Here is a 26,494-nt window from a genome sequence, read left to right as displayed (position 1 = left end):
AAAAATACAGAATAATATATAAAGAAAAAGCTAAAATCATCCATAACTATACCATCTGGAGAAAACCACCTGTTTTGATTTTAGTATTTTGTACCTACGCATATTTCTCTGGAATAGTCCAGGTCATATAGTACCTACAGTTTTGTCTTCTGCTTTTTCTCTGTTTCCCATTGGTTTTCATTATATGTGTGTGTGTGTGTTAGTTGCTCGGTTGTGTCTCACCCTTTCAGACCTCATGGACTGTACCCTGCAAGGCCCCTCTGCCTGTGGAATTCTCTGGGCAAGAATACCGGAGTGGGTAGTCATTCCCTTCTCCAGGGGATCTTCCTGACCCAGGGATCGAACTCAGGTCTCCTGCACTGCAGGTCCAGTGCCATACAGCAGCTCCCCACTAGCTAGCTATTTCACACATGGTCGTGTATATATTTCAGTCCTGATCTCCTAATTTGCCCCACCTTCCCCTTCGCCCTCCACGTCCACATGTTCACTCTCTATGTCTGTCTCTATTCCTGCCCTGTAAATTGGTTCATGTGCACCATTTTTTCTAGATTCTACATGTATCCTTAATATACAATAATTGCTTTTTTCTTTCTGATTTAACACTCTGTATGACAAACTCTAGGTCCATCCACATCTCCAAAAAGAACCCAGTTTTTCCCAACCTTTTTATGGCTAAGTAGTATTCCATTGTATATATGTATCACGTCTTCTTTATTCATTAATCATGTAGGATTTTTATGGTGCTTTCAGTTTTTTCTATTTTAAACAATACTCTAATACTTTGATACAAATTATAAAAGTAATATATATAATAAGTAAGTCCCTTGCACTTCACCCTTTATCTTAATCTTACTCTACAGAGGTAACAATGACTTATTAATAGTTTTTATTACTTTATAATTTATTAGTAATTTCTGTTGTATCTTTGCATGAACATTATTATGCATAAGTTTTGGTCAGTATTTTTTGTTGTTATGATTTATGTCTGCAAGTGAATTACTGGGTCAAATGATGTGAAATTAAATTTTCCTGATTGTATGTCATGGTACAGTTTAGAAAACTTGAAAAATAAGGTTTTTAAGGGAGAAAGTAAGAGTGATCCATAATTCCACAAATCAGAAATAAACATTATTTGACCTGTTTCCTTATAAATATACACATGCATGTTCATACTCACAAGTGTGCAGATGTGTGTATATGTATTACATACACATCTGTGTATGTAGTTTAAAAGATAAATGGTCATACCCACTAACACTGCATATGCTGCTTTTAAAATTCAACATTCCTCATGTCATTAGAATTATTTAAAATATTTTTAATGACTGCATAAGGCTTGTATGCATGTATCTTAATTTACTTGAGTTATTGTTAGATAGTTTTTCTCCAGTTTTTCATAATGTTAAATAATTATATTAGTACCTATATATGTATTTATATTTTAGATAATTTTCTAAACTTTTATTGCTGTGAATGGAATTATTTGATCAAAGAACACCAAACTTTTTTTTTTAGCAGTCTCACTTTAACATTTTTTGGTAAAATATACATAACAAAATTTACCATTTTGACATGTTAAATTCATAATTAGGTGTACAATTTAGTGGCATTAAGTGTATTTACAGTGTTGTGCAGTCATCACTGCTATTCATTTCCAGGACATTTTATCATCCCAGACAGATTCTCTGTATCCATTGAACAATAGTTCCCATTCCTTCCTCCCCAACTCCCTGGTAACCTCTGTTCTACTTTCTATCTCTATGAACTTGCCCATTCTAGGTACCTCATAAATGGGATCATACCATTTTTGTCCCTTTTTGTTTAGTTTATTTCACTTAGTATGTTTGAATATGAACATTTTTTAGGTTCTTGATATGTATTGCCAAATTTCTTTCCAGAGAATCATTTAAAGAATGCCTGATTACTTGCATAAGGAAATGCACTGTTCCTTTTTTAATCATTAGTTTCTCAATAAAAATCCTAGATTGTTATCTTTCCATTATTATATTAAATTATATAATTTTATACATATTAATGGGCTTCCCTTACAGTATATTATTATATAAAGTCAGCTTCTTTGCCATTGTTATATAAGATCAACATTTGGGAGAGGATAGAAGGAGAAAGGGGATGGAGGTGTCATTGTGTGAAGGTCCTATTTGCTAAAATGACCTTTGGAAATGAAAGGATAAGTTATCCTCAATTCCCCATTTATAAAATGAGGATAATGGCACTTTGCTCATCTGCCCTACAGGAACTGAATGGCCTAAAATTCCCAGTTGAAATTACTTTTATGGCCAGGATCTTCAGAGGGGTAGGATCTAGAAGGCGAGAATCAGCTTCCCTTTCTCACAAAAATCAGGGCTGTAACTTGTTGTTTCTCTGTTTGGCTCTGCCCAGTCTTAGTTGTGGCATACAGGATCTTGAGTTGCCGCATGTGAACTCCTGGCATGTGGTATCTAGTTCCTCAACCAGGGCTCCCTGCTTTGGGAGCTCAGAGTTTTAGCCACTGGATCACCAGGGAAGTCCCAGGACCCTAGCTGTTAGCCGTTAGCTAGACATACTGGAAATGTTAGCTGCTCCCTAGTGAATCTTCTCTCTCTAAGCAAAAGGGAAGGAGAGAGATCTCTAATGTGGTGGTAGTTGAGGGGAAGGGATAGTTAGCAGCAGAGAGAGTGGGGTTCCCTTTGGTTTTATATTATCCTAGTGTATGAGTGGGAGCTATATTGCTTATCCTCATCACTGAAGGACCTTAGGAACTGGATCTGTTTCTTATCAGATGGAATGAAAGAGACAAGGAGGATGAAGAATAGCACATAGAAAACCCTTTAGAGTAGTGTTCCAACCAAGAAGTAGAAGAACGTCTTTTGACTTCTTTTGAGTGTTTTGGATTCTTTTCTTCAATATAATATTCCAGACTGATACTGCATATAAATTTATTTTAAAATGAGCCATACTCTCTAACATAGCCACACTCCAGTCAATTGGACAACAGTTAATCTCATAATGAAACTTTTCTTTAGGTGTTAAATTGTTTTGTTTAGATCCGGGTATAAATCTTTTTTGTTCTGCAGGCCATGTAGTTCCAACTATTCACCTTTGGCATTGGTGAAGTGTAGCCATAGACAATACATAAACGAATGGGCATAGCTATATTCCAGTAAAACTTGATTTACAAATTAGGGGCAGCTGGCCATCAGGCATAGGTTGGTGACCTCTGGGTCATGGAGACTACTTTAGATTGTCAGAAGGCCTAGCTTTGATGAGAAGTTGTTGAAAAATTTAGCTTTGAGGTCTGCTACTTACTAGCTATGTCACCTTAATATCTGTGAGTTCTCATGTTTAAATTCAAAAAGGTAATTCTTTCTATTAAAAATAAGATTGACTGATTACACATAAGGATATTTAACTTTTCTGGAAATCAGGAAAATGTAAATTAAAACAAGAGTATATTGCTTTTTATCCTTTATGAAAGTGAAAGTGAAGTCGCTCAGTTGTACCGACTCTTTGCGACCCCATGGACTGTAGCCCACTAGGCTCCCCCGTCCCTGGGATTCTCCAGGCAAGAACACTGGAGTGGGTTGCCATTTCCTTCTCCAGTGCATGAAAGTGAAAAGTCAAAGTGAAGTCGCTCAGTCGTGCCTGACTCTTAGCGACCCCGTGGACTGCAGCCTTCCAGGCTCCTCCATCCATGGGATTTTCCAGGCAAGAGTACTGGAGTTGGATGCCATTGCCTTCTCCGTCTAACATGCACAGACTTCATCAATTCCAATTATTGGTATGTATCCTAGAGAAATATTAGCTTGTATGTAAAAAGGTTCACTATTTATTGCTGTAGCATTCTTTCATAATACAAATTATTACAGTATGACTGTAGGCAGGTAGACCAAACACACACACACTTTGTCTAAATACACACACATTGTGTATCCATACATATGTGCATGTGTGTGCATGCTAGGAAAAGTCTGAAAGGTTATACAACAAACTTCTAACGGTGGTACTTCTGAGGAATGGAGTGCTGTTGGCAAACATAGGTTAAAAGTTTGACAAATGGGGTGTTTTGCTTTTTACTCTGTGTACTTCTTTATTATATTATTTCATGATGATAATGTATTCTCCCTCCTTCCCTCTTGTTTGGATAGCTGGTGGGCCGGGAGTGTGACACAGTAGAATTAATTTGCCAAGCCAGCTCTGCCCATGTCAGTTGAGTTGGAAGCAGCTACTGGGCCGAGAGCAAGGAGCGCATGTGCGAGGGCATGGGAGGCATATGCGCAGGTGGCTGGGAAAGGCAGCCAGACAGGCCAGTTCTGATTCGCCAGCAGTAACTATCACATGTCTTGTCTTGACATTCTCCAAGTTGCTTTATTTTCAGTTATCACACGGGGCCCAGAGAGGAATTCAGTGAGCATGCAAAGCAAGGATGTTGATAGGAAAAAAAGCAGTCATGTTTGGGACAACAAGGAACGTGTGTGAAAAGAAATATGTACAGGGATATTCATTATAGCACTGTTTGAAATCTGACACTGGAAATGTCCACATCCATCAATAGGAAAATATGTGAACACATTATGGTATATCTTTTATAAGCACTGTTATTATATAGTTTTTTAAAAGTATGAGTTAGAATTAAATTTACTGATGCTTGGAATGTTCATAATCAATTATTAAGTGAGAAAAATAAGTTGTAGAGCAATGTTAATATGTAAATCTAGTTTTTGAAAAATAGAGAACAATTTAAAAAATCCTCTTAAAATATAAAAAATATACTTGTGCTTATGATTTTGGGGGCATGGAAAAATCTGATAACATTTCTTTTTTAAAAATTATGATGATGTATACACAAGCATAGGAACTGAAAGCCCGCAAGTTGTACATTTAACTTAATTTTTGGCCACACTGCACAGCATATGGGATCTTAGTTCCCTAACTGGAGGTGGAACCCACCTCCCCCACCCCCCGAAGTGGAAGCATGGAGTCCTAACTATTGGACCGCCATGGAAGTCCCTAATGTTTCTTATCTTATGGGAGGACTTGGAGGCTGAGAGATTATGGGAGGCTAATTTTGTTTTTATCTAACTTTGTATTGCTTCATTAGTTTTACAGAACAAGGAAGATAAACTTCCTGAGTAAAAAATGAAGTTTCCTAAATAGTTTTTCATCTTAATTGATTTCTAAGAGGTGGTTTAAATTTTTTTAGTGAGTTAATGAAGTAAAGAATTATGAAAGTAAAAATAGAGTTATCATGTAAATCCCTTGGGTTTAGTATCTGCGTAGTGGAAAGAGAACGCAGGAGTAAGGGAACCAACTTTGTAGGTGTAGTTCTAAATTTTCTAATGTGTGAGCTTTAATTTAATGAGGTCATTTAGCAACTGCTAAACAAGGGCCTCAGTCTTCTCATCTGTAAAATGGAAAGCTTGTACCGGGAGACATTGGTCTCCAGGTCCTCTCTAGGCCTGTCATTCCACAGGTTTATGGTCCTACAGTTCTACAATTGCTATGCCTCTTGAGATTTTAGAACGTTGTATTTCATTTGCTTTTAAATGCCTTTTGTTTTTGTTACATTTTAACAGTCTGAAATTAAAATGCATTTTATAATTGGCACTGGCTATTTTTTCACATTTTTATTATCTCTAAAATTGAGATATCTTATCATTGAAGGTACAGGATAGTTCTACTTTTCAGTGCCTTTTTTTTTTTCATTAACTGTATATTCTTGGCCCCTTTCTGGGCTTCCCTTGCTCCTAATCCCAACAGATTCACTCATATCATCTGGTCGTTCTGGGTAGGGAGAAGCAGGTGGGTGGATATGGTATTTGAGTGTGCAAGGATTTTGTACTTAATTAACTGGTAGGTGTCCTATATGTAGCTGCTGCTTGAGAAGCTACATGTAGGTAAATATACATGTAGTTCTGAGGTATGCAACTTAATGCTTCTGAATTTTGATTAGTCTGTCGTAGTTCTGCCTGGTATTTACTTTTTACAGTATAACACATGTAGAACAGCTTGTAAAGTATATGATTCCTGAAATTTACAGAAAGTGAGCACGCCTGTGTAACTAGTGCTGCATCAAGAACACTAGCAGCGCCCGGTATGCCCACCCTTCCAGTCATTGTCCCATGCGGTTTTCTTTTTAAAAGGAGTGAAAGTATATGGCAGGATAGCTCATGGTTGTCTCTGGTGGAAAGGGCTGGAAAGGGCTCCAGGTCTGGAGCCAGAACGTCAGAGTTGCATCGTGGTCCTATTGCTCTTTCGTTGTGTAACCTTAGGGGAGATACTTTTCTGAACCTCATTTCTTTTTGATAAAATGAAAACAATAACGTCTACCTCACAGAACTGTTGTGAGATCACGTGAAATATTTTGTAGATGGAAAATACCATCAGTGGTGAAAAGCCAAACACAACTGCTACTTGGTTTTGGTGAGGGAGGTATCCAAGCAGGAGATGATGTGAACCTCAAGTAAGAAGAGAAATGAAGACGTTTGTTTGATCCCAAATCCATTCTCTTATCTACCAGTATTATCTCCTTTTTTTTGTTGTTGTTGACATTTGGTATAGTCACCAGTTTCTGTTAAATGCTGCAAAATGGAAATAATATAGAGGAGTAGAGGACCTAAATAGAATTCCCAAAGATTTGGAATTTCTTCCATTTTTCTCTCATTTCCTCTCTTAATGCTGGTGCCTCCTAGAGTTGTGTAAGGCAGAGGCTTTGGCCTAAGATTAGCTGGTTTCAATAGCAAATGAATATACCACTCCTTTACAGGCCCAACAGGGCAAGCATGATCCCACCACAGACCCACTTCTGATTATAGTCACAGTGTTCCAAATGTGACCCAAATTGCTATCTCTAACCTATATAAATATTGCATCTTATAAGTTCCTTTTAAAAATGTAATTTGAAACCTTTGATTAATTCTATAAATGCCTATCAGGTGCCATGCACTTTACTCGGTTCCAGGAATTCAGTGCCGAGCACATGGTATGTGACTTCATGGAACTTACAGTAGTAGAAAAAAGAGAATGAAATATAGAAAGATGTAACTAGAGACTATGAGAGCTATAAAGGAAAAGAATATGATGCTATGCCTGACCTAATCCAGGTGGTTAGGGAGACTTTACATGGAGAAGTGGCATTTGAGCAAAGATACGAAGGATAAGATGGGGCTTCCCAGGTGGCGCTAGTGGTAAAGTACCCGCCTGCTGACACAGGAGACTTAAGAGACTTGGCTTCGGTCCCTGGGTGGGGAAGATCCCCTGGAGGAGGGCATGGCAACCCACTCCAGTATTCTTGCCTGGGGAATCCGTGGACAGAGGAGCCTGCAGGCTCTAGTCCATAGGGTCCCACAGAGTGGGACATGACTGAAGCAACTTAGCATGCAATCATGCATGAAGGATAAGTTAGAATTAATCATGTGAACAGGAAGAGAAAGCTTTGGGTAGGAGGAAGAGCATGCACAACACTAGACCACACACAGAAGTAACTTTTTACTAATGAACTTTCAACCTCTGTGCTGGGTACTGTCCTAAGCACTTTCTTCATACATACTGTCTTGTGAATTCCCTATATCACCCTCTGAGAAAGTATTCTTACTCCCATTTTACAGATGGGGAAGCTTGCACAGTTATTAAAGTCCTAGAGCCAGGATTTTTTTTTTTTTTTTTAAATATGGCTCCAGCTTTTTTGGCTGTGCTGGGTATTTGTTGTTACATGTGGGGGCTCTCTAGTTGCAGTGATCGAGGGTTACTCTTTGTTGCATGGGCTTCTCATTGTGGTGGCTTCTCTTGTTGCAGAGCACAGGCCCTAGAGCACGAGGGTTTCAGTGGTTGCGGCTCGAAGGTTCTAGAGCTTGGGCTCAGTAGTGGTGGTGCATGGGCTCAGTTACTCCATGGCACGTGGAATCTTCCCTGACCAGGAATTGAACCAGTGTTCCCTGCATTGGTAGGTGGACTTTTTAATCTATTGTACCACCAGGGACGTCCCTAGAGCCAAAGTTGAAATTAGTCTGTCTAACTCCAGACTCCATGCTCTTAACCATCATGCTATATTGCCTGCCTTTTGTTTCTCACCATTCTAGCCTGTACGTTATACAGCCCGGAACATAGGTCTGATCTGTGTTACTCCCCTTTACTTCTTCCCTTCGAAACCTTGATTGTTCCCCATCACCTCCAGGATGACATCTGCATTCCTTAGTGTGATGTCAGTGCCTCACGAGTTAGTGCTGCTCAGCCTCACCATCTGCTACACCTTCCCAAAACTGCATGCCATGGCTCGGATGTGATAAGCTCTCTGTCTTTGCACATGCTGTTCTCCCTGCTAGAATGCTTTTTTTTTTAACTTCTCTTTCGGTGAAACCTTACTCATCCTACTCATACTTTAAGTACCCAGCTTCAATACTACTTCCTCGGTAAAGCTTTCCTCATCATACCTTCCTGAGTTAATCCGTCCCTCACAGGGCTTGTAAAACAGCAGTTCCTCCTGTGTTCCTCTTCTGAAGTCTTTCACCAAAGTGAGAATCCTAGAGGTCTTTACAGCTCGCAGCCCACTCCAGTGTTCTTGCCTGGAGAATCCCAGGGACAAGGGAGCCTGGTGGGCTGCCGTCTATGGGGTCGCACAGAGTCAGACACGACTGAAGCGACTTAGCAGCAGCAGCACCTTTCCCATACTCCTGTTTCCTAAGATCTTGGAGCCTATTCCACAGTGCCTTTTAAATATACCTTTTTTAAAGTTCCTACTGCCCTTGCCTGACAGCAGCAGTTTTACTTCTGCTGTATTCTGCCTCTGGACTCAGCATCCTGCCAGATCCATCCTTCCCACAGCACGTAACACATATACCATTCTCCTGCTCAGAATCCTTCAGTGCCTCACACTGCTCCTTCAATGAGTCACTCCTGGTCTCTACTACGCTTTCCAGTGTTCTCTCACCTTCCGTTCAGCACTACCCAAGGCCTTGTTCTTTGAGCTCATGTTTAGGTGAGTTATAGGTATGTCTCTTCATAGGATTCTGAGCCCATCTCATTCATCTGAGCACAGTATTCTAGGTTGTTTGTTTCATGTTTACACTTGAATGTCTCTGATTAAATTTCATTAACTCTAAGAGTGACATATCTTAGACATTTTGAGGACTTTGTATCGTTAATAGTTTTTTTTCAAAAGGGGTTTGATCCTAAAGGGAGATTTCAGTTTTTAGAAAAACTGCTTGTTGGGGATTCTGTACTTCTCAGTGATGCCAGATATATGGAATGTTATTTTGTCGAATGGTGTTTAGTGTCTTTAACAATGGAGAAAATGATTCCAGCTCTGCCCACTTCACAAGCTGTAGTAGAAACAGTTTGAACAAGAAATTCAAAACTGCTTTGAATGAATAAAAAGCTGTGCTGATGGGAAAGGTATATAGGATGTAGCTCGGCTGGACTGGAGAGAGTCGGGGATTTAGAAGATGAGTTCTGGTTCTGCAGCCTTGGTGGTTGACCCTGAGGGCAGGTATTGCCTTCTTTTTTTGAAGCCTAGGGTCCTAGTTATAAAATTGTTAATAAACAACATGCTTGCCTTTTAGGGTTCTAAGTTTAGGGGGGTTAATTGAGAGACGTGAGACATAGCCTTCTTTAAATCCTTGAGATCTGTTAAAATGTTAGGGTTTTTTAATTGTTTAAATTTAAAAATTTTTTATCATGACCATGTTAGACACCAGATCCATTTATTTTACTTATTAATAACATATTGACAGATTTGGTTCTTGAGTTATCTGGCACCTCATTCAGAAATCTAATCCCTATTAATATGTTTTTGTTCATTTCTGTCAGTGGTTAAAATCATCCTGGTGTGGTAGAAGAAGTGGATTTGAACCAGACAGACAGAGGTTTCAGTGCTGAGTGAGAGGTGGAGATACGAAAGAGAGACAGGAAGAGGAAGACAGAGAGAGGATGGGAGAGAGGGAGAGAAAAGAGAGAGATGTCCTCTGAGTTTTATGGGATCCTGGGCAGGATCCTGCTCTCCCAGCTCTTGTTCTGAAATCACAAGTTGTCTCGAATTAGCAGTCCTTGCTCAGGCATAAGCAAATAAGCTTTTACAAATAAGCTGTAAAATTTCTCTTGGGCAGAAGATAGGAAATCTTCAGCAGAGCTGTCAGTGTATTCCAGTGTTGATCTAAGGGGGACTAGAAGATCATTAAGGGCTCTTTCATCCTTGAGAGTCTGTGATTTGTTGGCCAGGTATAGAAAGCTGCTTTTCTTCTGGGTGTTGAGATCAGTGGAATCATAAATTGCACTTTCTCTGTGGCTTTTATTTATGAAACCTTGTAAATGCCAAGTATGGCTCCTATTACTTTTCATTGTACCCCATGGTTGGAACTACCAGTTGTTGAGGACCTCCTCCTCTCATCAGGATTAATGAAACACCTTTGAGTGCCTCGCTTTGGGCATGGGACCCAGTAGGGTGACAGACAAAGTACCTGTTCTAGTGGACTTGCTATTTGGGGGAGAAGGAAGCCCTAACTGGTGAGGTTTTTGACCAGGTACTGAGGAAATTCATTTTATTGCAAGATTCCTGTTGTTGAGAATGGTGTCCTGGAGAAAGAATCATGGGAAATTTTTGGAGATACCTTTAGATATGATCTGACCCTCACCTTTTCCTGAGGCCCAAGTTAGGGCAAGTGCCTTGCTTGAAAGCCACAAGTACAGTCTGTGGCTGATGCAGAATTTCCCTCCAGTCACTTCCAACACCAAACGTAGTGTGTTTTCTATTACTGGCAAGGCTGTCTCCAGGAGTTATAAATCTTCACATTAAAACTGTTCTTTTGTTTCTTTGGCCTTTCTCAGCATCAGTTCTGTGCTTGTGAGCAAACTCTGCTAGATATGTTGCCTGTAGGAACAGAGCCGTTTGCTCCTCTGTGACAATGAAACAGGGTGAACAGGTTCTTAGGTGTTTTGTAGAAAGACCTCCTTGAGGGAGAAGTGAATAGAGCCTCTTGGATGTCATAATGAATCCTCTCTGGGTTTTGATATGCCCTCTGCTTTTCTCCCCAGGAAGCTCAGGCTTGCCAACACTGCCTCATTACTTAGCCACTACCCTCTGGAGAGGGAGAATGAGGCCTGGTAAATAAGCTCCAGGTCAGGGTTCTGAAATATTGTCCTTCCCTCCAGCCAGTGGTATTTCCTCCATCCTTCTTTCTCCATGGCTTCTCACCCTTTAGATATGTCCAACATCCCTTCTAGGAGAAGACTTCTCTTCTGTGCTTGCTGATTCAGAAGAGTTTTGGCCTTTAATATAAAGCTCTTGCATCTTCAGAAAAAAAACTTTAGTGATTACTTAAATTTTATTTATTTGGGTGCACCAGGTGTTAGCTATGGCACACGGGATCTTCGATCTTTGTTGTGGCATGAAAACTCTTAGTTGCAGCATGGGGGATCTAGTTCCCTGACAGGGATTGAACCTGGGTCCCCTGCATTGGGAGTGTGGAGTCTTAGCTACTGGACCACCTTTAGGGGTTATCTTGGAAATTGGAACCGTTGAATGTTTTTGATTAAACAGTTGATTCTGGGGAGGAGGTAGAGGTGCGAGGCTTCTTTGAGCCACTGAGGATGTGCTGCTGTCTTTTTTTTTTTTTAATTCAATGATTGCTTATTTGAGAGCAGCAGAGAATGGTCTAGAGACCAGACAGACAACTCACTATTCAGGTGACCAGGTCACTTAATTTCTGAGCCTTAGATTTTGTCATCTTTAGAAGTAAAACCTACCTTAAGACTTCCCTGAGAATGAGATAAAATGACCATATAAGAGGATGGGATCTGGGCTCAAATTGGGCTCAGATTTTACCTCCAACATTTATTCTTTGTGACCTTCAGCAAGTTATGTAGCCATTCTCAGTTTTCCACTTTGGTAAAATAGGGATAATCATAGTATTTTGGGTTATTGTGTCACTGGGTTATTGTGAGAATTAAACAAAATAAAGCTAAGAAGTGTTTAGCATAGTGTCTGGCACATACCAAGTGCTCATTAAATGTTAGCTATTAATTACAACAGTAACAGCAACAACAGTAATGATAGTCTTTAGATATTTATTATGCTAGGACATCAAGTGGCAGAGGAAGGACTTAGAAGGCATTGCATAGGGTAGTGGATCCATAAGCATTTCTCCTGCCAACATTCCTTGTGGCAGGGCCTGTAGGGACTGAGAGAGAGGCTCTCATTAGGCTTTAGCCTGTAGCTTCCTGTGGTGAAAGCTTCTCTCCCAGGCTGGTAGGCTGAGGTGTGAGGTTCAGAGGGACCTCAGAAGACGGTGCAAAGACTGGAAGGGTGGAGGGTTTGGGTAAGGGCAGTGACTGTGGAAGGGAAGACCTGGGCCGGGTCCCATAGGGCTGTGAATGCCAGGCAAATGATTCGTATTAAGAACCACTCATTCCTGAACCATCTCAGGGGAATAGCTCCCTTCCTTTCTTCAGTTTAAACTTGTAAAAATGATAATACACTTAAAAAAATCATAATGTTTATATCTTAAACAAGAATAATAAATACCCATATACCATATACCACTCACTTCAGGAGCTATACCAGATGCCTTGAAAACCTTGTCCATTCTGCAGCCATCCCCAATGCCTCCAGCCTCTACCTGAAGCCTATTTCAGATTCTGTGTTAGGTGTCGTTTTCCTCCCCTCCTTCTCTTTCTTTTAAAAATGGTTTTACCACTCTTATCGCAATCTTTTGGGGACCGTGAGCAGGGGCTGTGGAATCCAGCAGGAGCCATGGCCTGCTGACTCCCTGGCTAGGCTGGGAGGAGGGGTGGGGAGGTTCTTCTGGCCGGCTGCCCTGAGAGGGGAGGGGAGGGCAGGGGAAGGGAGGGGAGTGGCGCTCTGTGGTGGGGGATGGTGGGGGAGGGAGAGGCCGGGAAAACTGGCCCAGCTCCTTGGGCTGTCCTGAGGAGCAGGCCCAGAAGCTTGGCAGCTGCGGTGGAGCGGTTCCAGAGGAGAGTTCAGCGCCTCTGAGGCTGCACAGCTGGAAGCTGTTGTCTTGAGTTTAAAGCCAAGGGAGGGCGGGAGGAGGACTTCTTGTATTCTTTTGAGACTCAGTATCAATCCTTTCGTGTGCTAGGGAGCTTCAGAGCTGACACAGTGCCAGATGTGGCAGTGGTGATTTTAGGAGGCCTGCCTCCTATTTTCACCTCAGATCTTTTCTGGAGTATTGATCATGCCAGTCATTAAATTATGTTTGCCTCTTTGCTTTTCTATAAAAGCTTTGGTTTTTGCTTTGCCTTTACTTTCCTGGTGCATCTTTGAATACCAAGAGTGATTGCCAACCACAGACTGCAAGTGATACCATGGGAATAGGATATAGGGTCTGCCCAGGAGAAGAAGTGGGACCATGGAGGTCTCTGCAGCAATGGGCCTCGTTCTGACCCCTTCCAGAACACCCCCACTACTCAGCACTGTCCTTCTCTGGTGGCCAGAAGGTTGAAAAGGCCAGAAGCCTTTCATCCAAATGTAGTTCAGTGGTACTATGGGGTATCATAGATGGTTATGCCCTTGAGGAATTTACATTCTAGATGTGAAAACAAGACTTCCCTGCATATACAGTCAAGGCAATACAAATGACAAGTGCAGTATGTAGAGACATTTTTCTGATCACCAGTGTAATACATGGTTATTAAAAATAAACTCAAACATAAAAAGAAACCCAGTGTAGAAAGTCCCCTACAGTCTAACCCCATCACAAGATACCAGTAATTGAGGTGTTGATAAAGTAAAATCCATAGAGGCATACTGATGGAGGGAAAGCAAGCATCCTGGCTGGGGACCTAATCTCTTTCAGGGAGAAGCACCCCACTAGCTTCCCTGACAAATGGTGAGCGAACTTCTGCTTGGACACCCTGGTGACAAGAGGCCAAAAATCCGTAAGTAGGAATTGACCTTTAAGTACACCCTGTGCCTTATTTGCTAGTCAGTGTGCTGGGTTCCCTGGTAGCTCAGCTGGTAAAGAATCCGCCTGCAATGCAGGAGACCCCGGTTGATTCCTGAGTCGAGAAGATCCCCTGGAGAAGGGATAGGCTACCCACTCCAGTATTCTTGGGCTTCCCTGGTGCCTCAGATGGTAAAGAATCCGCAAAGCAGGAGACCTGGGTTCGATCCCTGAGTTGGGAAGATCCCCTGGCGGAAGGCATGGCAACCCACTTGTCTAGAGAATCCCCATGGATGGAGGAGCCTGGTGGGCTAGAGTCCATGGGGTCCCAAAGAGTTGGACACAGCTGAGCACGTGTGCTCTCTGGAGTGTCCTCTGGCGGTACCTTTTGCATAGTAGGTGCTTAATAAATGTGTGTGGTGTAAGTGGAAGTAAGATGAGGGGCTTCCCAGTGACCCATGGGTTTCTCTCATGGACTTGGTGAGGGTCACTGGTGGGTGGGTGGAAACTGTGGTTTTGTTCTATGAGCATCAGACATCTTTTCTTTTCAGTTGCAAAGAGTCTGACACTACTGAGCGACTAAGCATAAGAAGTGTGTTGGGCATTTTATAGATGTTATTGAATCCTCATCACAATCTTACAAAATAAGTATCTATCCTTGTTTTACAAATAGGAGAGCTGAGACTCAGAGGTTACTTGCCAGGGGTCACAGAGCAGCAGGTGGTGTCAGTGTTCTGCCATTCACAAGCTGTGTGATCTGGGGCAAATTATTTTATCTCTGTGGCTTAGTTTACTCACTGTAAAGATGAGTGATAATAGTGTCTACTCTTTGAGGGGAGTTTTTCAGATTAATGAGTTTAACACAATGCACACAAGACCAGCAGAACAGCGCTTGGCATATAGTATGCACACAGTAAGCATTAGCTGCTATTATTGCACCTTGCTTTCTTCCTTGTTCTGTTAATAATGTGATCCCTAGCATTTCTACACTTATTTTAATTCTGTATATGGCTTCTCTGTCCTCCCTCCCACCCCTCACACTTTCTTCCTTACAATTCCTCCCTCAGCTTTCATTCCCTTCCCTTCATCCTGTCCCCACTGTGTCTGTCATTCCCTTTTTCCACTCTCTTGCCTTCAACAGCCCCCTCCCCCCGCCACCATCACCTGTCGCCTGTCTGTGATGGCAGCCTTTGACCTGCTTCCCTGCTGCTAGTCTCACTCATTTAGATACCAGAATAATTCCTTAAAGTACACTTCTCATCGTACCACATCTCTGTGCTAGAAACAAACAATAAAAATAAATATCTAAATCTTTGTTCCATTTCTTGAAGTTCAGAATTTTCCAAATCTTACCCCAGTTCTCCCTTCAAGTCTGTTCCTCCACTATGTCCACACCCTTCTGCTTTTCTTCTTCCTTCTCTCCATTTCTGTGTGGGCAAGTTCTACCTATGTGTTTTAAGATCCAGATTAAAATATCAGTTAGTTTTTAGTCCTTCCCTACTCTCAACTGGTTAGAATTTTTGTCTTTTTTTTGCGAAAATTAGCACATGCTGTCTTGAAATATAATTTCAAGTCACATTGCTTATCTGTGGAATTATAACCTACCTTAGTACAGATGCTTGGTGTGATTCTTGTTTGTGTGGTCTCTGGGCTTCACTAGTGGCTTGGAGGGTAAAAAACCTGCCTGCAATGCAGGAGACTCAGGTTTGATCCTTGGGTTGGGAAGATCTTGTGGAGAAGAGAATGGCAACCCATTCCAGTATTCTTGCCTGGAAAATCCCATGGACAGAGAAGCCTGGTAGGCTACACAGTCCATGGGGTCGCAAAGAGTCGGACACGACTATGCTGTCTAGAGTGTCCTCTGGCAGTACCTTTCCATAGCAGGTGCTTAATAAATGTTTGTGGTGTAAGTGCAGGTAAGATGAGGGGCTTCCCGATGGCCGGTGGGTTTCTCTCGTGATCGGTGAGGGTCATTGTTTGGGGGGTGGAAACACTGGTTTTGTTTTATGAGCGTCAGACATCTTTTCTTTTCGGCCCTGGAGGGGGAGGCGGGAGCAGACTCTGCCGACGGGTCCCAGTGCCTGTGTCTGCTGAGGGGCTCCTGCCTGCCTCCCGAGGTCCCGAGACTCGGCCCCTCAGCCCCTCCCCACCAGTGTTCGGCGGAACAGGGGATTAGGTTCTGGCAGCACAGCTGGGGTTTTGGCGGCCATTCCGCAGCCGACAATAGCGCGCAGTCACCCGGACAGGACAGCGCAGGCCCGCGCTCCAGGGCCGCCGTGGGCCGGGGCACCTGGTTTGGGTGGCCGAGGGGGAGGAGCGGGCGCGGCGCGGCAGCCCGGCCTAGCCACGCAGAAGGTACGGGCTGGAGAGGTTCCCTCGGGGAACGGGGCGGCCATGTCCCAGGGCAGGCGGCGCCTGCGGACGGAGGCCGGCGCTTTGTGTGCGAGCGAGCGGCGTGTGTGCTTAGGGACGCGGCCCGCCCCGGAGCAGGCAGGAAGCCGCCCCTTGTTTCCGAGGGCCTGCGTCCCGTGCGCTCTCGAAAGCCTCTGGGTCTTCCTCCCTGCCCTGCTCTCCTCCAGGCAGGGCTGATCTAACCCGCGGGGCAGCCCGCGGCCTACCCCGCAGCGGCTGGCCTGAGCTGGACCGGCTGTCGCTGCCGTCTTAAGAGCGCGGAGGGGGAGTGTCCGGGGCTCTCAGGTTTGTCAGGCAGGCCTCTGTGAGATGCGTTTCGTGTGTTTATGCCACAGTTTGCTTTGGCGCTCGCCACTGTCGCAGTTCAGTACTTTTGTCTGCCGGCTCCTCCCCCCGCCGCCCCCACGCCGCGCGTCCTGGGCTCTTGTGTGCGGCCGGGCTTCGGCAGCTCTCCCTCTCGGGCGCACCGGGGCCCCCTCCTCCCGGCCCCCGACTGCCGCCCCTCCCCCCTTGCGGAGAGTGCCCTGCTCCCGCTCGCGGAAGCTCGCTGCGCCTTTAAAGAAAGCAGACTCCTGGCTGTGACGCACTTCTGGCTGTCAGCCAGGAAGATCGCTCCTGCCAGGCTGACTGAGAAGAAAACCAACAACTTTTCTTTTGTGTGTGGGGGGTTACTTTCCACTAGACCCCCCCCCCCCCGTTCCTCCTCTCCTTTCAAGATTTAAATGCTAATGGTGGATTAAAACCTCTAGATCCGTGTGGCTTTGGGAGTCTGGTAAGGCCCCCCTCCTCTTCCCCCCCCTGCACTGAGACTTTTTCTCCCTCACTGTTTCTCTGGGGTTTTGTGTTTGTTCAAACATGGAGGAGGGGGTGCGGTGGACTCTCCCCCCTCACCTCCCTTTCCTGCGCCATCCTTGAAGGGGAGGGAGAGGAGAGGGAGAGCAAATAAACACTCAGAAACAGGCGCTGGGAACAGAGCTTGCCAACATCCGGGAGTTGGCGCCTTTTAGAGCAAAGGGTCGCTTTCTTTCCCCCTCGCGTAGATGTCAGAGTGTTTTTGTTCTGAGGGAGAAAGCGTGTGCGCCTGCACGTTGAGCTGTAGACAGCTCGGGAGAGCGTCTCTATTCCCGAGTGAGGCCTGGGTGTGTACACAGCGGTGGGGAGTGAAAAAGGTTCATTTTGTCCGCTGGTAGGGACCAGGGGGTGTTGATACAGCAGAGGGGGCAGGTGCTGATAAGCTGCTGGAGTGGGTGTGTGTATGTAGTGTCGGGCTGTAGGCCCCAGATCTTGTTCTTGATTGCAGCCCTTGTGCCCACATCTTTCTGATCTGGACCCTACGGAGCATAGGGGAAAGGGCAGATACTAGTAAGCCACTTTGAAGAAACCAGGGAAACCTTGCTTTCCCTTGCAGTCCTTCGGGTGTTCCTCACCAGGACACTGGGCCAAATTCTAGGCTACACAGAGGGGCTGGTCTGTGTGCAGAGGGGGAGGCCTGAGTCCAGAGTGAGCCCCTTCCACGGCTTGGGAGTACAGCCAGCACCACTGGTTTGCTCTGACCTCAGGAGTGCAGAGAAACTCTTTGGACTTGGACAAGACCTCCTGCTCAGAACTCCTCAGGGGCTGAAGAGGACTGTTTTCCCCTCATTGACTTCTCTTAGAGCTGCTGGTTCTTGGGCCTTTTACCTCCTCCTAGCCAGGGCTGCACCAGCAGGATGTTTCCTATCCTGTTCTTTATGACCCGTGAGCCAGTGGTGACATGAATTGGCTTTTGCTGGGCCACTCTGGAGTAACCCAGCAGATGAGGTCTGGGTGCTTGCCTGAGTGTGCCTCCTCTCCTGTTAGAGGAGAGGAATACCCTCAAAATTAGGGTGTTCACTCTGGATGTGGGGGTATCCTTTTAGAAGGACGTATGGAGGTCACAAGCAGGCAGGCTGTCTAGGTAAGTAGTGGTAAATCTTGCCATTGAGCATGGGCACAGAGTTGGGACAGCCAATTCTCTCATGAGTTGTGGGCCTTTGGAACCCACGGTAGAAAAGCAGTGGGTCACACAGCTGGAACCTTTGAGGTTAGGGTTTGTGTGGGCTTTGGGTCCCAAAAGTCTGGGAATGGGAGTTAGCACCTAAAAGAATGAAGATTCAGCAGAGGCAAGGGCCCCTGTTCTGAGTGATCAGTACAGTTCTGCAGCTTTTGAGACCACAGGGCATTTTGGTGTTATCATGGTGTTCATGAGGGCACTCAGTGGCTAAGAAGTGGTCTCAGAAGGAGCTGGGACCCAATTTAGGGGGCGGGGTGAGGAGAGTAGTGCGGCCACAACTAAAAACTCTGGCCTTTGGCCTGTACTTGGTCAGTGCTTAAAACTGAAGCTTTTCCAGAACAGACCCCAGAGCTCAGCAACCTGACCCTCCTGTCCTGGTCCTTCCATCCGAGCAGGTGGTTTGCATTAGCTTCAGCCCTGGTAGGAAACAGGACTAGGTTTTAACTCTTTAAGACCCAGAGAGGGTACAGGCCAGGTCCCTGCGTATCTCTTGAGTGTCAAGTTCTTGTCCTTATTTATCTTCTCTGGAGACAGAGGGGTTACCTTAAATGTGGGGGTTGATCCTGACACGAGGGAGTTACATTATGTCAGTTGTGAAAATATCAAGAGGATACAAGACCTTTGGTTTATAAGGCAGCTGCTTTTGTCTCTTGGTTCCTTCTTGAGCCCAGGGCAAAGAGAGAGTGCCTTCTGTGCTGAGGGTACTTCTTTTCAAAGAAAGGGATAGGTTGGAATTCTGAAGGTGTCCACAGAGGGCCTGCATCTCAAGATTTTTATTTGTTAGTTTGTTGATTGAGGGTTTGGGGGGGTGGGTTGGGGGTGAGTTGCCTGATTGAATTGGGGGTGAATCTTAGCAGACCTTTCTGTGAAATGGTTCCAGGCTGCAATCGCGGGGATCTGTTTTTCCATCACCATCACCCAGTCTTTTGGGTGGGGCCTGCCTCAGATTTCAGGGGGAGGGTGTGGAGGATGGTGCTCTGGCTGGGAGCCCTAGGGTTCCAAGCCAAGGTCTGCTTAAAGTTGTAGTCCCGTTGCCGAGGTCTAGCTGTGCCACTGGCTTCAGTCATTCATTACCCAAGGTGAGTGAACGACTAAGCTGCGTGAAGGCTCAGCCCAGTGTCCTGTCTCTGAGAAAGTGCCCCTCTGTGGGATTTGACCTGATAAGGTCTTTCCGTATGTTGAATATTGAATTCTGCCTGTTTGTGTGCCTGGGGAGCACAGAAGAAGGCATTTGGCCTTGACACCAGTATTAGACAGGCTCCCCTGGGAGGACGTAAGGGTTGTGTGTTTTGCCTCTGAGATGAAGGGAAGAGGTGGGTCAGGTCATTTTTAGCAACACAGCTGTGGAATCTCTCAGAGGCGGCAAGATCCACCTCCGGTACAAATGCAATTTCTGACTGCAGTTTTGGGCCTCATCAAAAGGACAGCGAGTCTGGAGAGGCAGCAGGGGGTTGATGGGGAAGTGATCAGGGCTTCATTGCCCTTGTTCCTGAATAGCTCTGAGCTTTTATTTTTTTTTGCACTTGGATGTTGCTGCCTTTACTCCAAGGGCCAAGCGTGGTCCTTGTGATAACTTTGACCAGCCACCAGAAAAGCCTTTGTGCAGTTCAGTAGTTGAGGCCATCTGCCTTCATCCTGTCGAGTGGCCCATAGATGGGCCACACTGGGTGAACATCATCCAAAATCGAGGAATACATAGGCCCCTTAGCTTCTCTGCCCTCCTGAGAACTCCTTCTTAACTACTACACTTGCTTTTGCCAAAACCTGTGTGAATTGGCTCATTTCCAGAACTGTGATGTTTGTATGGCAGGTGGAATCACATTGGGTTTTGCAGGGTCAGGAAGCAATTAATTACGATTAGCATTTAGTTATATTTGGCATTTAATTATTCTATTATTTAGTGCGTCTTCTCCGTTTAATTTTACTTCCTCTGTAAGCCCTTCAAAGCAGGGACCATGTCATTGTCTCCCATTTCCCATGTAGCTTCCAGCACAGGATGAGCATATGTAAAGACTAAGAAAATAACCTTTTTGGTTGGTTTTATTAAGCAGAGTACACTTGCAGAGGAAGGCCTAAGAGATGATGGGTAGTGGATTATCAGATTTATGTCTCTCTTTCCCCTGTTAGACAGTGAGCTCCTTATGGACAAGCATGCTGTCTTATCCCCAGCACCTTGTATTCAGATAGTACTCAGCATGTGTTGGTCCCACAGAACCCACACCTTGGAGATGCTGATATATGGGAAAGTTACAGGTGATGTGACTCTTGCCACTCTTGTTCCTCCTCCTACTAGAGTAGTGACAGACTTGGCACCCATGGCAGTAAGAGGTGGGGGGTGGGGCTGATTACTCTCATGAAAATTTGTAGGAATTATGGGAGCTGCTAAGAGATGTTGGAGAATATTTAGTCACCAGGTGTGTGGTCCCTTGAGCAGGTTGGCAGACAGATGGAAGATTCCCCCTGGAAAGGAAAATTGGGAGTAAAAATGCCAGGACGAGTACCTAATCTTTCATTAACTGTCCCCTGGGGTCTCTGCCAGAATTGGGTTTGGCTTCATCCAGCCTCCCATTGGAGCCATGTCTTTGACATTGCTGTGGGGGATACAAAAGTCCAGAATTTGATGGTTTTCCCCAAAGACTTGGTTATTGTTAATTAGGCAGACTTTGGGTACCGACAGAAAGAGCCAGAAATCAATCTTTTTGCTTAAGGACAGTGATCATTTATTGAATACCTACTGTGTGCCAGGCACTATGCTATTTGCTTTATCTGTTTTGTCTGGAAGCATCACAGTAAATAACCCAGAGAGGTTTCTGCAGATCCCTTTTTGCAGGTGAGGAAACTGAGACTAAAAGAAGTTAATGCTACTTGTCCAAGGTCACAAGAGCTTGGTCACATGGAATCAGCATTCAGACCTAGGTGTGTCTGAAAAACCATGTTTGTTCCACGTTTTAAGGGCACCACGTCCCAAAGAGTAGGGTTGAAGTCCAGCTTTGAGTGTTGTATTTTCTAAGGGACAGAAAGAGTGTGTGTAGAGCTTGTGGACATTAAATTAAATGCAGCGTTCTTTATTGTCAGCTATGACACCATATGTTTTATAGAATAATTTTGATGTATGCTCTGAGCTCTCTAAAAACTCCCATGGTGCCTTGGTAGATTAAGTGCTGAGTAAAGAGTGAATTATCGAAGCTGGTAAATGAAGCCATTTTCCCCTTCTTCCTTCATCGTGGATATCTGATGTAATTAACCATCCTGCCTCTTCTCTTGGGTTCCAGGTGCATCGGGCTGACTGTCTGGTTTCACCAAGATGACGCTCCACGCCACCCGGGCGGCTGCACTCCTCACTTGGGTGAGTGGTCTTCCTCTCCTTTGTGTGCCACAGTTTTCCAGGAAGCTTGGGAGAGGTGAGAGAGGAGTTCTTTAGGAGTCAGGGCTATGTAGAGTCTTCTCCTCTCCAGATAAAGAAAACACAGTTTTCTTTTGCCTTTCCCTGTAGCTTTTTTTAAATTGGGGTATAATTGATTTACGATGTTGTGTTACTTTCAGGTGTACAGCAAAGTGAATCTGTTATACGAATACATATGTCCATTCTTTGTAAGATTTCCCCCCCATATAGTCCATTACAGAGTAATGAGTTGAGCTCCCTGTGTTGTGCAGTAGGTCCTTATTAGTTATCTATTTTCTCTGTAGTAGTGTGTGTTTGTCAGTCCTAATCTTCGAGTTGATTCCTTACCCCCTTGTAACCATAAGTTCATTTTCTACATTTGTAAGTCTATTTTGGTTTTGTAGATAAGTTCGTTTGTGGCCTCTTTTTAGGTTCCACATATAAATGGTATCATGTGGTGTCTTTCACTGCCTGACTGACTTCATTTAGTAAGAGAACCTCTAGGTTCATCCTTGTTGCTGCAGATGGCATTATTTTGTTCTTTTTATGGCTGAGTTCCCCTTGGTTTTTTAAAATTTGTTTATCTATTGGCTGTGCTGGGCCTTCATTGCTTCAAGGGCTTTTTCTCTAGTTGTGATGAGAGGCGGCTACTCTGCAGCTGTGGTGCTGGGCTTCTCGTTGTGGTGGCCTCTCTTGTTGCAGTGTGTGGGCTCAGTGGTTGCAGTTCCTGGGCTCAGTAGCTGTGGTTCCTGGGCTTAGTTACTCCGAGATCTGGGACCGAGTATCAAACCCATGTCTCCTGCATTGGCAGGTGGCTTCTTTACCACTGAGCCACCAGGGAAGCCCTCCCCTTGGTATTTAACTTTGATTATTGCTGATGATGTTGCTGCTGACAAGTGATCCATGGCTTTACTTGTATAGCTTAGAAAAGGCTTCTCTGAGGTATATATTCCCTTTCAGGATGGGAAGGGTGGCTGCACAGCAGCATGGGAACCCATGTTTGCCCTCTCCTTGTGCATGTTTCTTCCTTTTTTTTTTTCCTTTCATGTTTCTGAAAAAGGATTGATGCCGAATTTTGTTGACATGTAGGGACTTTGGTCTTGAAAGGCCTTTAATCTCAGGGCAAGGTTCTCCTTGCTTTCTTTGCTGTGTTTCTGTCAGCTTCCATTGTCCTCCTAGTGCCTTCTTGATTACTTCACCAAAATTCTTCTGGTAGGTCTTTTCATATACTTCTGCCTAAGACAATGGCAAATGAAAAAATAATGCTGAGCATTGGGAACTTAAAGCTACAGAGAAACAGAAGAAGCCACACAGGGTAATGATGACACACGACGATCTTAGAGGCAGACAGCCCAGCTTAGAATCATTGCTCTGGCTTATCTGTGTGACCCAGCACAAGTTACTTAGCCTCTCAGCACCTCATTTTAAAAATGGAAATAATAATAATACCTGATATAGTTATTATGAGAATATGAGCTAATGTCTGTAAAAAACACTTAAATATTAAAATATTGCCTGGGAGAGTTCCCTGGCAGTCCGGTGGTTAAGACTCCATGCTTCCACTGCAGGGGCATGGATTTGATCTGTGGGTGGGGAACTAAGGTCCTGCATGCTGCAGAGTGACCAGTAAATAAACATGCTCCACAGAGTGGCTGATAAATAAATGAATAAAATGAGTAAGTAAATATACTGCCTGGGCATGCTATTTGTAGAGGGTATTTTAGTAGTCACCCTAAGTGCTGATCAAAAAGGACTAATTAAAGAACCAATTTTAAGAAAAAATTACCGAATTGGGAAACGAATGTTTAATTTCCAAGTAGGGTGGATTTACTAAAACTGTCTTTATAATCACTGTCAAATCTGTAGTCAGGAAATAATGTGTTTAGTGTACAAAACGTGCATTCTTAGTCTTTAGCTTCTGAAATAGATGCAAATTTTAGTTGTATAGTTTAAGATGGGTGTTTCATATTTATATTTTTTTATTTACATTTCAGTGTTTTATGTCTATATTAGAAGCGTTAGCTCTTTCTCCTCTTCCCCAGGAAAAGACTGGTTGAGTAGTGGCTGTGTGCCTAGTTCAGTTGACTAAGTGATCGTTAGGAGTACTTCAGCTACATTGTTTTATCAGTTTATTTATATCGGTTTTAGGCTTGGTTTTATAGTGACTACTATGTTTCCGAGAAGACACAAAAAAGACTGGTTTTATTTAACAGCAGATACTTGTATACTTTTCTGAAAAATCACAGTGAAAATGCATTAATATATTAAAATATAGTTAGATACAGTTTTTCAATTTAAATACCTTAGGCAGCTAAAGTGGATTTTATAACACTGTAGCAACATGGAATAGTGCTTGTTGGTGAGAAGAGTGGCATCCACACAGACACATGCATGTGACAGTCACAGCAGTGATTTCTTTTTTAATGACCTAGGAAAAAAGATTAGAAAGAAATAAATCAAAATGTTAGAAGTACAGATATTAAAATACTAGAGTGAGTGGAGTTTTTTGTTTCCAAGTTTTCAGTAATTTATTTTCTAATGTAAAGAATAACCTATATTTTATTTAAATCGAAGTATGGCTTGAAATTATTCTGTACCCAGCAGTTATAGTGAATAAATTGTTGTAAGGAATATAAGGAACTTTTAAGATTCAGCAACCGTAAATGACCCTGGAAGCCTCATCCTAGATTCTTCAGTGAGCTTGGCCCGCTCTCACGTTTTATATCCTGACTAGAGATGAAGGAGCTTGTCTACTTCCTCAGCTTTCAAATGATTTCTCATTTGAGAGCAAAATAATGCACAGGAAGGAAATATATTTTTATATCCACGAAAGAAACTGTTGCTGAGTTATTGCTTAATTGATAGGAGATGAATCCTGGTTCCTCAAGTTAAACCAGCTAACTGGTATGATTTTTTCCAGTCTTATTAGTGAATGAGCATTCACAGCCCTTGAATGTTTTACGTAGGTTCAGATATTAAAAGAAGATGTTTTTGGATGTTTAAGTCGTTGCAGTTTCTTCATTTTCAGCAGATAGAAAGGGACCGTGGCTTGGAATATTCAGAATCTTCTTTAAAAATTCACACTGGCCTTTTCTAATTAGATTAAGCACACACACACACACACACACACACCTGTGCCCCTAAAGATAATATAAATTATTATTTTTAAGAGCATATGTATGCATGCACACACACATGTGCCCCCAAAGATGGTATAAATTATCTTTAAGAGTCCAGTGAAAGGTTCTATTTTATATTCCACACTTAAATTCTTTTTTACTTTCAATCCACTTTAATTTAGATTCATTTAGAAGTTCTTAATATAAAATTATTTAATGGAAATAAGTACTGTCGTTTCTGTAACTGATGACTGATTTTTTTTTTTTCATCCTCATGATTCTCCAGTGCAGTCAGCTAATTTAACTAAGAAGTAGAAGTATTGCTGGATCTATTTCACTATTTTAATTTTTATTAACTATAATAGTGCCTTGCATTTAGTCCTCTTATTTGGTAATGTGTTCTTTCATCCACAATCTCATTTGAATGAACACACACTGGCCCTCTAAGGTAGGTAAGTTTGACAAGTGAGAAAATAGGTGCAGAAAGAAACAAAATTGGTAACAAATGTACCTGGCAAGTTAGTATGGAGGAGCTGGGTTCAAAATCCTTGTCTGGGAGCCTCTTCTAGTGCCTGTTGAAGAGCACATTTGAGGGGGCGGGACAAATTAGGGATGTGGGATTAACTGCTACACTAAGTAGATACGCACCAAAGATATACTGCATAGCACAAGGAATTATTTGTGGTGTTTTGTAATAACCTATCATGGAGGATAATATGCAAAAATACTGAATCACTATGAAACTAACAATTTTGTAAATCAACTACTTCAATTAAAAAAAATAAAGAGTACAGTTAATAGAATCTACTCATTTGTGCATAACCAGTACTCTGAAGTTTTTAAAAATACCTTGTAAAGCAGGATATGTCTCCCTTCTCCCTCAGTCTTGCATATGTGATTGACTTAGCAAACTGTTCCTTCCTAATAAGGTACCGCAAAGGTAAACTTTAGCCCAGACTTTAGCACTTGGTACCAGTGGAATTTATGAGGTTTTCCTGTAGTAGTCAACCATGCATGCTTGTTGAATAACCTGTGTACCTGGTTCATCTGTGTGTGACTGCTGGTGAACTTTCTAGTGGCAAAGACTGAGTTAGATGAACGCCTGCCTGAAGGCCAGGAATGGGAAAGGTGATTGAATCTGAATTGACACGTTTTTCTTTGGGGTTTGTAGCATTTCGTTTCCTTCCTCCCTCCTTTTTTCTTTGTTATCGTGTGTTCCCATCATTTCTCCTTGCCTCAGCCAAAGTTTCATGTCTGGAAAGAATTTAAAAATGCATCAATTACGAGATTTTATATCTGTGTGGGAGTATATAAAATATACCTGATATTTAATATTAACTTTGAGTAGATAACAAAATTTAGATTTCAAGAGCTATAAAATCAAGAGATACAAAGGGCTGTAAATATAACATCTGAGCTGTAAGCATTCAAGAAACACAAAGGGCTATATAAAAAAGCCTTTCTTTAACTATTCCTCACTCCCAGCCTCAGGTTCCTCTCTTGGGGTACAAGTTTCTTTCGTTCTTTCTAGAACCATTTTATGCCCAGTTACATTCAAAATACACCCGAGTGCTGAAACATTCTAGGAGAACTTAAGCTCTTATTCAAAGGATAAGAAGTCAAAGGAAGGACTCTGAGAGCAGCTTTCAGGTGGCCTTTA

The 26,494-nt window shown here is 43.2% G+C and overlaps 1 protein-coding gene across 15 annotated transcripts in view; it reads left to right on the top strand.

Annotated features, from left to right (window-relative positions):
• Positions 1-26,494, top strand: part of NUMA1 (nuclear mitotic apparatus protein 1) — a 69,628-nt gene that overhangs the window by 17,133 nt on the left and 26,001 nt on the right. For 5 of the 15 annotated variants that reach the window (XM_069553475.1, XM_069553474.1, XM_069553471.1 and 2 more), the window contains exons 1-2: positions 16,728-17,073; positions 21,606-21,679. In XM_069553475.1, coding sequence (XP_069409576.1) covers positions 21,638-21,679 — 42 coding nt within the window. In that variant the 5' untranslated portion in view covers positions 16,728-17,073; positions 21,606-21,637. Of the gene's footprint in view, positions 1-13,802; positions 13,885-15,705; positions 15,806-15,939; positions 16,245-16,402; positions 16,587-16,727; positions 17,074-21,605; positions 21,680-26,494 lie in introns of those variants that run through there. The other 10 variants (XM_069553462.1, XM_069553476.1, XM_069553467.1 and 7 more) reach the window with 5 other exon arrangements.

This window comes from Ovis canadensis, chromosome 15 (assembly GCF_042477335.2).
Source record: "Ovis canadensis isolate MfBH-ARS-UI-01 breed Bighorn chromosome 15, ARS-UI_OviCan_v2, whole genome shotgun sequence".
In the NCBI taxonomy this organism is placed as follows: Eukaryota; Metazoa; Chordata; class Mammalia; order Artiodactyla; family Bovidae; genus Ovis; species Ovis canadensis.
The sequence above is the reverse complement of the archived record's forward strand: the minus strand, read 5'-3'. Positions and strand labels throughout refer to the sequence as shown.